Source organism: Gekko japonicus, unplaced genomic scaffold (assembly GCF_001447785.1).
Source record: "Gekko japonicus isolate JY-2015 unplaced genomic scaffold, Gekko_japonicus_V1.1 scaffold1330, whole genome shotgun sequence".
NCBI classification, from domain to species: domain Eukaryota; kingdom Metazoa; phylum Chordata; class Lepidosauria; order Squamata; family Gekkonidae; genus Gekko; species Gekko japonicus.
This window is the reverse complement of record NW_015161437.1, coordinates 203,837-216,239: the sequence shown is the minus strand read 5'-3', so window position 1 is coordinate 216,239 and position 12,403 is coordinate 203,837. Positions and strand designations below refer to the sequence as shown.

The 12,403-nt window shown below is 44.5% G+C and overlaps 1 protein-coding gene across 1 annotated transcript in view; it reads right to left on the bottom strand.

Moving 5' to 3' along the window:
• NRP1 (neuropilin 1) overlaps positions 1-12,403 on the bottom strand; it is a 184,759-nt gene that overhangs the window by 88,932 nt on the left and 83,424 nt on the right. The window contains exons 4-5 of the mRNA XM_015428988.1: positions 8,867-9,094; positions 3,587-3,591 (exon numbers count right to left, since the gene is read on the bottom strand). Of these exons, the coding sequence (XP_015284474.1) occupies positions 3,587-3,591; positions 8,867-9,094 (233 nt within the window). The remainder of the gene's footprint in view (positions 1-3,586; positions 3,592-8,866; positions 9,095-12,403) is intronic.

The window sequence follows — 12,403 nt, the reverse complement described above, 5'->3', positions numbered from 1 at the left end:
TTTAGGGGGTGGGGATTAAGTGTCACACTTGCTGATTTAGCATCCCACTAAACCCAGTTTCCGTACGTTTGAAGCCCCATTGGCAAGGGACCTAGGATCCTATGGACAGGTCATTGATACAGAAATTACCGGGGCTGGCTCTTCGTTGGTTCAGCACAGGAGAAGACTGGGAAGGGAAGGTGGCCCTGAAGCAGATCAATATGAGTAGCCAGGATTTTTTTAGTTCAGGGGGCACCCCTGCACACACAAAGTTAGCAGCCCAGCTTCCGCCCTCCCCTTCCCTGCAAGTCACACATGCTGAGACGGATACGAAGTGGAGATTCTTTCCCAGCTGCTCCATCCATGGAGGCCTCCCACCCACCCACCCACCCCACTAACCAGTACTGCAGGGTCACTCACCTACTGCACCATCTCCAAAAGTGGAAGCAATGTGGGAGGAGACAATTATTGAGCTGACACAAACAGCCCTGACTGATGAGGGGTAGGGGGTCAAGTGGCGCCCGAGTTTCAGGCAGAGATGCTGGGGATTGGCTCTGCTTGCTGCTGGCCACAAGTGCCCCCCACGAGGGCAGTGGCCCACCAGAACATTTCCCTGTAAGATAAATGGACAGTAAACCCCTTGGCACTGAAAGCTAGACTGTGACCTTCAGTATGTGTTCTGTGATGTCTATACATAACAGGGAAGTTTGGAAAGAAAAGGAGGGGAAAACTCCCTAGTAATGTTTGGCATGACGTTTACTGGGCTGCTTCATAGGGTCTCCCCAGACCATTGAAAGGGTCTCCCAGCTTTTACAGGGGCCAGAGGGGCTTGCTGATTTGTGGCTCCCCTTTCCTTTGCCCTTTGCAAAACGGCTATGTAGGATTTTGTGCAAGGCTTGCAACTGACTAATTGCCATTCAGCCTTTACCATTGTGTTTCCCCCACCCACTTCTGTCCGATGGGCAAACATCTGTGCCTTTTCTCCTTTCCACTAGGTCCTTTGATCACTGCAGCCATTGACCTTAATGAGGCAGAGAAAAGAAGCCATGGCCGTACCATACTGTGGCACTTATTCTGAGCCACCTTCCCTCCCCCCCCCATTTCCTGCAAGGAAGCTTCCTTTGAGATAGCCAACAGAAGGGAATGTGTTTTAAGCAGATGCACATTCTTAAGTTCAATATGACCCACTGCCTTATAATTTTTCTAAAAGATATACTTTGTAATTTTAAATTTCCATTCTTGGGAATATTGCCTCTAGATAACGCAGTGGTATCCTCATTTCTAGCTGCATTAAAACAAACCAGCAGGCGAAAGCCTTGTAGAGAATATGCTATAAAGAGGTATCGAAATTTCTTACACAACTTGTAAGGCTTTGCCTACTGAGCTAATGCAATATTGATTTGACCTGAACTGGATGAAACAGAGGTTTTTAGTCTTTCCTATATAAATACAGAGGATACTTAGACTTCTCTCTTTTTATTTCCAATTTCAGGCTTCCAGACCCGAGAATGACAATAAATTACTTAATAATGGAAATAAGGCACCCGCACTAAATTGTTCACTGTGCAGAAAACATCTTGACCAATAATTCACCCGATTATATGACTACCTGCTTAGCTAGAAAGTGTCAGTCTTTCTTGAAGGCTCCTATTAATCTTTCTTTGCCTTGTAATTTGCGAGCTAAGGGTCAAATGGATTTCAACATAGCAAATTTACTCTTGGCTGCTTAAATTGGAATTATAGAGTGGCTGGAGCCGATTTGAAGTCACTGATAGAAAGTGTATTGTATTTTGCCACTCACAATATTTGGAATTGTTCTGACAGCTTCAGTCTAAAATCGGATGATTAAGAGCGGTTTTTCCCCCCAAAAAAATTCCTGGCTCAGGGATTAAAATCATGGCAAGAATAAATTACATGGAACACCCCCCCAAAATACTGTTTGTGTTTTGCATCATTCGTTCTGACTGAAAATCCATTAGCTAAGTACTTTCAATGAACAAATGTAATACAGCCAGAGGTAAGCTCCATTGATTTCAATGCAGATTTATATACATGCTTACTTCTCCCATTGAAATCAGTGGATAGAAGTGCTTATGTGAGCATACTGTTTCGTGTGTGCAAAGGTTCCCCAGTATCTTCCGGGGACAATAAATTACTCTAGGAGATCCTGCGTGAATGAGGAATACTGCCCTTCTTGGAAGAAAAAGAGAAGCTTTTGTATACACAGGGGTTTGGATTACACCCATGGTGTTCCAAAGGTTAAACAGTCAGCGGGACACTTGATGCTTTTACCCAGCAAGACACAGATCAGCCAAACCCATTTATTTGAATGGGATGGCACATTGAGCATGGCTGGGTTTATATGTCCCCACATTCGTTGGATATTTATTGTAACTCTGCATGCAAGAGGAACTGGGAGGGAAAGGGTTACGAGAATTCTTTCACTCAGGTACACTTGGCAGTTGACCCTGCCGTCTCATTGGTTAGATGGTGAGCCTCTTTGGCCCTTGCTTGTCTTCTGTTTTGTCTTATAGAGGGTCCCTCTTCTGCTCTCTCTTACCTGGGCTTGGAGCTGTAGCAAGTTAACCTTTTTGAAGTTAATCTGTTCACAATAAGTTAAATGTACCTACATGAGTATGTCATGTAAGACGTGGGTCTATTTTTGTAAATAAAATTTCTTTCTCTAGTTGCCATTGGAGTCAGATCATCTTTGTAATTTGTTTGAACAACATTTCCCCCTTTACTGGGAAATGCGGAAGATCGGGGATACTGTGTAAAGCTTCTGTGCGTCCAAGGCAAATGTTTGTGTTGTTGTTGTTTTTTACATTTAACTCAATAACCTTTTCATTGCTGTGCAATGATGTGACTTGCATCAAGTGGATCCAGGCTCAGCAAAACGCCCCTTATATTCCAGAGAGATATGGAACAAATCCACATCTGTAGAATATTCTTCCTGTCCCCCACACACTCTAAAACGAATATGCAAAAGTTAGGCTAAACTAGGGTTTATTAAATAACACCTGAACCACATCTTCCCAACGCTTTAGTGAGAGTTCCCAGAAGGCGCTGACATCAGCGTTGCCTGCATTTGGACAGTCCCACCTTAGCTTCAGACATGAGGGTTGCCAGCTCTGGGTTGGGAAATATCTGGAGAATTTTGGGGGTGGAGCCTGAGGAGGGCAGGGGATGGACTTCAATATGGTATAACGCCATAGAGTCCACCTTTCAAAGCTGCCATTTTCTCCAGGTGAACTGATTTCTGTTGCCTGGAGAGTAGTTGTAATCCCAGGAGATCTCCAGCCACCACACGGAGGTTGGAAACCCTATTAGATACACTTTTCCTTGCTTACTCATAAACCTATGCTGCAAGAAGTGGACCATCACCACCATCCCCCCAAGCTCATCGACATAAAAATTCAAATGATGCTGCCAGCACTAAGGGAGATCCCTCCCCAGTCCCCTGGGTCTGGTCAGCCATGAATGGGTAGCTGGGATGATTCCCTCCCCCCAGGCCTCAGATCCCTCAGCATGCTTAGCCTAGCTTAACCTAGTTAAACGTCAAGCACCTAACCCACATGAATACCACCAATTGCCTGGTGAAGGCCTAGCCAACTCCCCCCCCCCAGGATCAGGCCTATTTAATCAGCTAGCCCCTGAAGAACAATGTAGAACAGGTGAAACAAAATCCTGGTCAGTGCCAGTTGGAGACAGAACTCAGAATATGTAAGTTCAGCTCCACTGAAAGGTAGGCTGGGTGGGCACTCGCACCGTGTAAGCTTAATGCAGAGGGACAGGCCTTGAACAGACTTCCCTTTGACCCCTCCTATTGGCCAGGAAGCATGAGGCAGCTTGCCTGGCTCCTGCCTACAATATCTCTGAGCCTCACAGGGGTAGAATCAAAAGTGGCACCTGGGGTGTGCCTCTGAAGAAATAGTACCTTTTGTGATATATGATAAAATAACTATGCCTCATAATGTGTGTGCATGAAGTAGCATTGCCATGTCCCTTCGAGATGCTAGTGGGGGGATGGGGGAGACACTCCAGGAGCTGGAAGTGTCACCCCAAACGTGCCAACGTCACTGTAAGTGTCGGAGGCAACACTCTGGTTTTTGGGCAAAACTCTGTAATAAAATTGGGCTCAAACCATAGAGTTTTGCCCCCCAAAACAGAGCATCACCCCTCCCCAAGTCACCAACGTGCCTATGTCACTTATGGGTGACATAGGCACATCGCTAGCCTCCATGTGCTGTTGGGGGGGATTTACTCCTGCCAGCCAGCTGGCCAGTGGCAGGCAGGAAACCAAAAAAGCAGCGGATCCTTCACTCTGAACTGAGGACTGGCACCCCTAGCATGAAGCTGTCTTATACTGAGTCAGACCAATGGTCTACTAGGGCCAGTATTGTCTGTTTTGAGTGGCAGCATAGTTCTGGGGGGAGGGGTCACAAGTCCAGATCTTTTATGACACCTGCTGCTAGATACTTTAAACTGGAGATGCCCAGGGTTGGACCTTGTATCTTGTTCATGCAAAGCAGAAGCTCTACCCATGAGCTAGAGCCCCACCCTAGTGAATTCTACCACTAAAATGTTCAAAGCACACACTTGGTTTCCCTAACCTCTGAACCGGACCTTTTCCCTTTAACAGATGCTCTCTGTGCAAATAGTAGCAGAAGATACTGTTAATCTTGCCCTGACCCAGCTCACCCAGACTAGCCCATTCTCATCAAATCTCAAAAGCTAAGCAGGGTCGGTCCTGGTTAGTACTTTAATGGGGGACCACCAAGGAAGTCCAGGGTTGCTACGCAGGTATAGACAATGGAAGCCACCTCTGAACATCTCCTGCACTGAGAAACCGACAGGGTCACCATAAATCAGCTACAACATAATGACCCTTTCCACCACCAATGTTAATCTTCATGCTTTACCTGTTGGGTTCTGTGGATCAAGCTACTGTTAAAGGTACAAGACCCGGCCCAGTCCCCTCCCCCCATCATGCAGCTGGCAACCTTATGATGTGTGAGTACATACAGAAAATATGGAGTAAAAAATACTTAATGCACAGAGAAATTAGTGAAGTCCCTGTAACACTGATCACCGAGATGGTGCTTAAAATCATATGCAGTCATCTTTTAAATGCCATTTGAGGCTCCAGTAGGCATTCCATAGTTAAGATTCAAAGAAACATTGTGTGATGAATATGCGTCATTCATTGCGCCAGCTCTGTGTGGCGTGCCCTGTTTTTCCCCTTGAAAGTCATCAATGGTTGGCAGTCAGTCAGGCTACACTTGCACATAACTTTTGCCTTTGGCAAAAGCATTTTTTTTAAGTGTCTCCCTTCTGCACAGAAAAACTATATTCACAACTCTTTTTGCTTTACTGGTTACTACAACCTACTGTGTTGCTTAAATTTTCTCCCCCCAAAGGGGTTCCTCTCTTGTTTCATGGTTGTTTCCAAGATTTATGATTTATTTATTGGACATATAGACAAGTTCTAAGAGTGGGTAACAGCGCACTAATTGTTCTGCTCTATCCCTTTTTATTCCTAGCCACCAAAAATAAAAAGGTCTTAAACCACTTTCAGAAAACATATACACTCTTTGCTTTGTACCACTGCAGGGTCTCTTGACACAAAGAATTCCAGAATGGAAGGGTGGCTATCAAGTGTGCCTCTCTGCCTGTCCGCGCAGATTGGAACTTAGCACAGAAGGCATTCCGGGTCAGTCTTAAAGCTCATGGTGGTACACACAGGTTCAAGAAGTCTCTTAGGACTGACCGGACCAGGCCGGTTAAAGCTTCGTGGGTAGTTGCTTGGAAAATTTTCCTGATTCTTTTTAACCATTTAGGGTTGTTGTGAGATCTTAGGTTCTGGCCCTGAGCCACATTTGAGGCTTGTCTTGATGGCTTCTCTCATACTCCTACGCATCCCTGTATGCACACAGTGGCTCTTACTGGCCTCAAAACACCATTCTCTGCCAATACAAGTTACAATTCTGCCCCCCCCCATCTAAAACAGACAAAAATAAACCCTGCTCCCTGCACTGAGAAAGTTAGCACTGGGAGGAAAAGGATCATCCTATTACATGACATGGGCAGAGATTTGTGGCATGGATTCAATATGAATTGCCCTAGTTTGAGCACTTGGGAATGTGCCATATATAGGAACAGGGATGCAGCCAACCCCTCCCCCCTCCACCTGCACTGTAGCAGATGGGCCCAGAGAAAACTCAGTCTGTATCAATCACATCTCAGGTGTCTTGCTCCCCTCCCTTAGCCTTTAAGGGCCTTACTGGATAAAAAGGTAGAACTGAGGTGAGAAAGAATATCTTGGGCTTCTCTTCTATTGCAGAGAGGTCCAACCCTTTTTGAAAGGCCACCACCTGGCCATCTGTATGCATGGGAATAAGTGGCAATCCTACTCAACTCTAGACCGTACTTAGCACTGTGTGATTTCCTACGCCTTCCCAACCCAGAGCTGGCAACCCTAGTTCAGAAAGCACCAGTCCTCGATTTGGGGTTGCCGTGGTCCCCTTGAAAAGACACACTAGAACATCTATAGGTATACCACCCCCCCTTAATCTTTGATGTTTTCCAGGGCCAAAAGTCAGCTGCTTTTGTAAAGAGACCAGGCCCCATGAGGTCTACTCTGTGTGTTCTGTCATCATTATTCTCGTTACTGTTCTTTAAAATTAACATTATTCTTATTTCTGTCTTCATCCCAAGCACTGTTTTAGTAGGAAAAGCAGTCTGTTATTATGTCTTCTGTAACAAATATTAAATAATGACAAATGCTGCAAGATGATATTTCATATGCCTTACACATGTTAAATCAAGCACGCTTTCAAAAGAACCCACGGAAGAATCTGCCAAGTAAGTAGTTACAGGAATACGTGTTTTAACTGTCACAACCCCAATTTCTATAGTTTAAACAAAAGATGTTTTAAATCCAAAGTTACACTGGAACAATTATGGCACTTTCTTATAATGGCTTCAATTCAGTCATTTTCTTGAACCCAGAAAATTAGTACTTTAGGGGGCAAAAACCTTGACACTAATCCCTTTGAAAATATATTTCAAATAATTTGGCTGATTGGTCTTTTTTCTCCACACTTCAGCGAAAAGCAAAAGTTGTACAGGAATTAACACTGGGAAGCCCTGAGCTGTGGAGAAAAGCCTATTATTAAATGTTCAAGCATAGTTAGGAAACTGTTCCAGGACTGTTCTAATAGACAGGTTGAATACTGGATAATCCTTCAGTCATTCTCTTGCCTCTTCTATTGTTATTTACCAGAAGGGGGCAGGGCCATGGCTCAGTGGCAGCACATCTGTTTTGTATGCAGAAGTTCCCAGGTTTAAACCCCGGTATTTCCAGTCAAAACAATCAGGTAGTAGGTGAAGTGGGAGGGAAGGCAGCAAGGTACAGCCTGATCTCATCAGATTGTGGAAGCTAAGCAGGATCAGTAGTTGGAAGGGGGACCACCAAGGAAGAATCAGGGCAATGGGAAACCACCTCTGTTTCTCAGTTGCCTCAAAAGCCCCTTGCTGGGGTCGCCATGAGTCGGCTGCGACTTGATGGCACTTTACAGAGCGAAAGACCTCCCCCTGAGATCCCGGAAAGCTACTGCCAGGAAGCAATTTTTCTCCAGGCCAGTTTGGCTGGAGACCGTGGAGGGTTTTTTTGTCATCTTCTGGGCGTGGAACAGTCCCTGGGGGTGTGGGGGAGGAGGTATTTGTGGACTTCCTGCATTGTGCAGGGGGTTGGCCTAGATGACCCTGGAGGTCCCTTCCAACTCTACGATTCTATGATTCTACTGACCTTGATAGACCAATGGCCTGACTCAGCAGAAGGCAGCCTTATGTATGTGTTCAAAGAACCACAACAAACTATTTAGTCCCCCAAACAAACTAACACAAACAGTAGATTGTACTGTGTGCACCCTGAGGGAGGTGCTCAACCCGAGAAAAACCCATCACAGTGTTGTGTTCCACTAAGCCCATCACCAGGGCCGGCCCCAGCTTATTTTGCACCCTAGGCGAGGATCCCTTCTGCCCCCCCCCCCCGTGCGCCCACCATTTTTCAAAAATAAATGCATTTTAGGAAGAATGAAAAACACAAATAATCAAGAAACTTCCAGAGTACGGGGCCGGGTTCAGTTTGGCGCCCCTAAGGGTCATCCTGCTCTAGGCGATCGCCTAGTTCGCCTAGTGAGTGAGCCGGTCCTGCCCATCACAGCTGCAATCTTTGCTTACCCGCTCTATTAGTATAGAGGCAAAATAAATCTTTAGAGCCTGCTATCAGGCAGATTTTACTAAAAATGATCAGTTGAAGCTTTGATGAAACCAATATGTTTATCGATGCACACGTATCTCATGACAGAATTTGGTACATGGGCTACTCCTAGAGTAGAACTGGAGGTTATCAGAAATACAAGGCTGGTCCCAGAAACACAAGCCCTGTGTTGAATTCCTCTTCACTGGATAGGATCATTCAAGGTATAAGCTTTTGTGTGCAAGTACAGTTCTTCAGAATAACTGTGCTTGCGCACAAAAGCTTATACCTTGAATTAAACTTTGTTGGTCTTAAAGGCGCCGCTGGACTCAAACTTTGTTCAGGATATAAAGCAGTGCAACCAGACAGCATAAAACAACCACTGGGCAATGCAATAGGACTGGGAATTACAAAATCAGAGCCAGACACAACTGTCAAACTCTTCAGACATATTTCACATACAATACACTGAACAATTACAGAGTATTCTTTTATCTCTTACTTATAACAGCCTTTGCTAAAATCAAGACAGGGCCCTTGTAACATGATATAAATGTATGCTCAATGACAATTGGCTCTATGTGGTATACTGTGGAATTATGCAGCTCGTTCCCCCCCCCTTACCTTCAGCGAATCCATCCCATATTTCTAATCTGTCATAACGGCAGAACATTCCCCCTGGAGGATTTGAATCTGGCTCCAGTTCAAAGCTTTCAAATTCCAGTATGATCTCGGACATCTTTGGTGCAAATATAATGTAAGTGCATTCAAGGCCATTGGGATATTTTTCAGGGAATCCGGGCGATTTGATCACCCCGCTCATTGATGTAAAGTTTCTGGAGCATTCTTGTCCTGTGGAACAAAAGGAACAAATAAGAACAACATGCTGACTTAAGTGTGATTCCGGTTAGCTAGGAAAACAAATTAGGCCATTTTATCTTTCCAAACCGCAGACTGGCTTTTTGGTGAAACACCTCACTTTAATCACCGTATTAATCATCTGGCTAGCTTGTTCCTGTTATTGATAATTGATATTAAAATGCAATTCACATTTATTCCATGATCTCCAATTTTCCATTTGTTACAGAGTACTTTAGGGGGGGAAAGGGGGTGGGAGAGAAAGCTTGTTCCAGCTCCAAAGGGGGGGGGGGGGTGGAATTATGACAAAAGTATGTCGGAACAATGAAAAGTGTGAGCTGCAGAAATCTCGACAGCCCTAGGGAAATAATTATAGCCCCTTCAAGCTTAAATCTTTAAATCTTAAAGTTGACAGCCTTTTATTGGTGAAATAGGACATTTTTTTTGCAAGAAGAGGGGAGTGAATTCGATAGATGGAGCAGAGGTTTCGGATTCCTAGAGCCCTGCCTCTGTAACTGTGCCAGATGTGACCTATGCCTTCTCGACAAACTAGATGTGAAAGGTAATTCGTACTCATACCGAGGGTGACTGACTGGTTCTGAGCGGTGTTGACACAGGTGCAACAGCAAAGCGTTCCTGTTAGTGAAGACATGATAAACTGTGTGATTACAGGCAACATTGCTGGAAACCAATTGATATCAATGTTGCTACACCACTCTCACCCACTACACCAATTGTGGTGTAGCCTCTGGTGTGCCACAAAAATGCTCACATGCCAGAATAAGGGGCACTGCCCACAAGTCTTGTCTTGCTGTATTGACACCAGAAGATGGTTGATATTTGCAAAACATCCTTCACCTTAATCTATCTCACTGTTTATCACGGGGCTGATTTTCTTAATAGCTGATGGCATTTCTATTTTTCTAAGCTTCAGTGGGCTGGGTTGGGGGTTTTTTGGTGTTACATAAAACAGATTCAGGCTGCTGTCACACACACAAAATAATCCAGTTTCAATCCACTTTTAATGCACTTTACAACTGGATTTTACCGTGTGAACTGGCAAAATTCAATTCAAAAGTGCATGGAGAGTGGATTGAAAGTGGGTTATTTAGTGTGTGTGATCACCGCCTTAATTGTTCTCATTAGCCGCTCTCACTCTGGTCTGCATGTTGAGAAGGCTTTTGTGTGAGTGAGGCTTTTGCTGGACAAGTAGCTGCAATTGTAAATCAGGCACGCATCAAAGTGAAGAAGTAATCTGTCCCCACACTTGGTGGGTTGCACATTCAGATGAGCATGGAAATGCAAGCCCACATCCACATGTTGACATGAATTTGCTATCTGTATGCAGTCTTTGGAGCTGCGGTGGCTCAAGTGGTTAAGACGCTGAACTGCAGGCTGTGGAAGGTCAGTAGTTCAGCAGTTCGAGAACCGGGTGCCGCATGATGGAGTGAGCTCCCATCTCTAGTTCCAGCTCCTGCCAACCTAGCAGTTCGAAAGCGAGAAATTGCAAGTAGATAAATAAGTACCACTTCGGTGGGAAGGTAACAGCGTTCCGTGTGCATTGGCGTTTAGTCATGCCGGCCACATGACCACAGAAACGTCTTCGGACAGCGCTGGCTCTTCGGCTTTGAAACGGAGATGAGCACCGCAACCCTAGAGTCGGATTCGACTGGCTTTCGAGCAAGGGAACCTTTACCTTTATGCAGACTTCACTGACATTAATGGAACGCAGACAGGCTGCTTTTTCATTCAAATAGGCATTGAAATGTACATTTGCTTTGCACGAAGTGTTCCAGATCTGTGCGCAGAAGCCTGCTTCTATGCACTGATCTCTTTCACTTCTTTCCCTGGACTGCAGCTATTGCTATGGTAACAGAAACAAACAAAGAAAAAAGACACAAGAACATAAACTGAGGACCAAACTACATTTTACAATACATGTGAGTCTGCCAAAGGGATTCACAGCCATTTTACAGGTACGGCTATATGGTAAGAATTCCATAAAATATGTGCATGCAAAGATTCAGGGCACATGAAGCCCCTCCCTCATGGGGCAAATACCCGTCTGGTGCTGTTCTGGCATGGAAAGAAAGCAGGAGCTCCTCCTCTGCCCATGCCACGGCCCTGATCTTTATTGGTCCCCTCTGGCTCTTTTAAATGGAGTTCTCCTTGGGAACTCACAGCTGCAATATGGCCAAGGTGGACTTGCATACATTATAACATGTAGTTTGGCCCTAAATTCTGTTATTTTAGTGCAATTAAGCAACAGAAGGAGGTTTATTCATTTATTTATAAAACTAGTTCTTGATCTTGGTACAGTTTATGGTTTGAACTGAAGAAGGCATAAGATTCCCAAGCCCTTATCTGACTGATGGGCATATGCTTTCATAAACCTGGCTGGTAATCAACCCAGGATGGTATATATTAATTGTACAACACCCTGTAGAGAAAGATTAGAGGATGCAATTTCTGGGGATCAGGAGGGGAGCCTAAGACTGTGAGGAGTCAGGAGGTGGGGCTTGTCAATTTCATTAAGGCCCCCCTACATTTTCTCCTATAATTTGAGCGCTTGCTTTTGATTGACATCACAGTCTGGGCTATTATTGACACTATTGCTGCACTTTACATTTGCAGAGATTTACAAGTCTTTTTTCTTATTTGTCTTCAGAACTCCAAAAGGAAGTTCCTATTATTCTCACTTTACAAATGGGAAACTTGAGTGTGATTCCCAAAGCTGCCTACTCTGTGAATTTTTGGTTGAGTTATTTTCTGCCTTTCTATACTTTTGTAATTCCAGAGAGATGCATAAGGAACCAGAAATTGTTCCTGGGAGCTTTCTGAGTGATTCGTCTGCATGTTGATTGTGTACGAAACACAGTACTGTTATGGTTTCATTCTGGGTGGCATTGGAAAATGCAAATGTATCTAGAGTAAAGTAGCTGTGCCATTTGATGGGCTCTTGGCTGAAATGCTTTGAAAACATGGCCCAGTGTCACATCTTGGCTCACCCTACTGCTCTATTCTAGTCTATTCTAGCTGCAAAACACGAAGTATGCTATTAAATGGCCAAATGATCCAAGAGATGAGGGATTTGCACATCTTATAAAGAAGAATATGTGAGAATTGCATTAAAAGTGTTGTCTACGGAGCTCAGAATGAATTAATGAGAACGTTGTAGAAGCCTGAGAATAAAAATATGGCAGCAGTGGCTAATCTTTTTCTTTCAGAGGAGGGCTGCAAATGTACCAGTTGCTAATCCTAATGTGAAGTACAACATATATGCACCTCCCAAGCCGTGGTGTA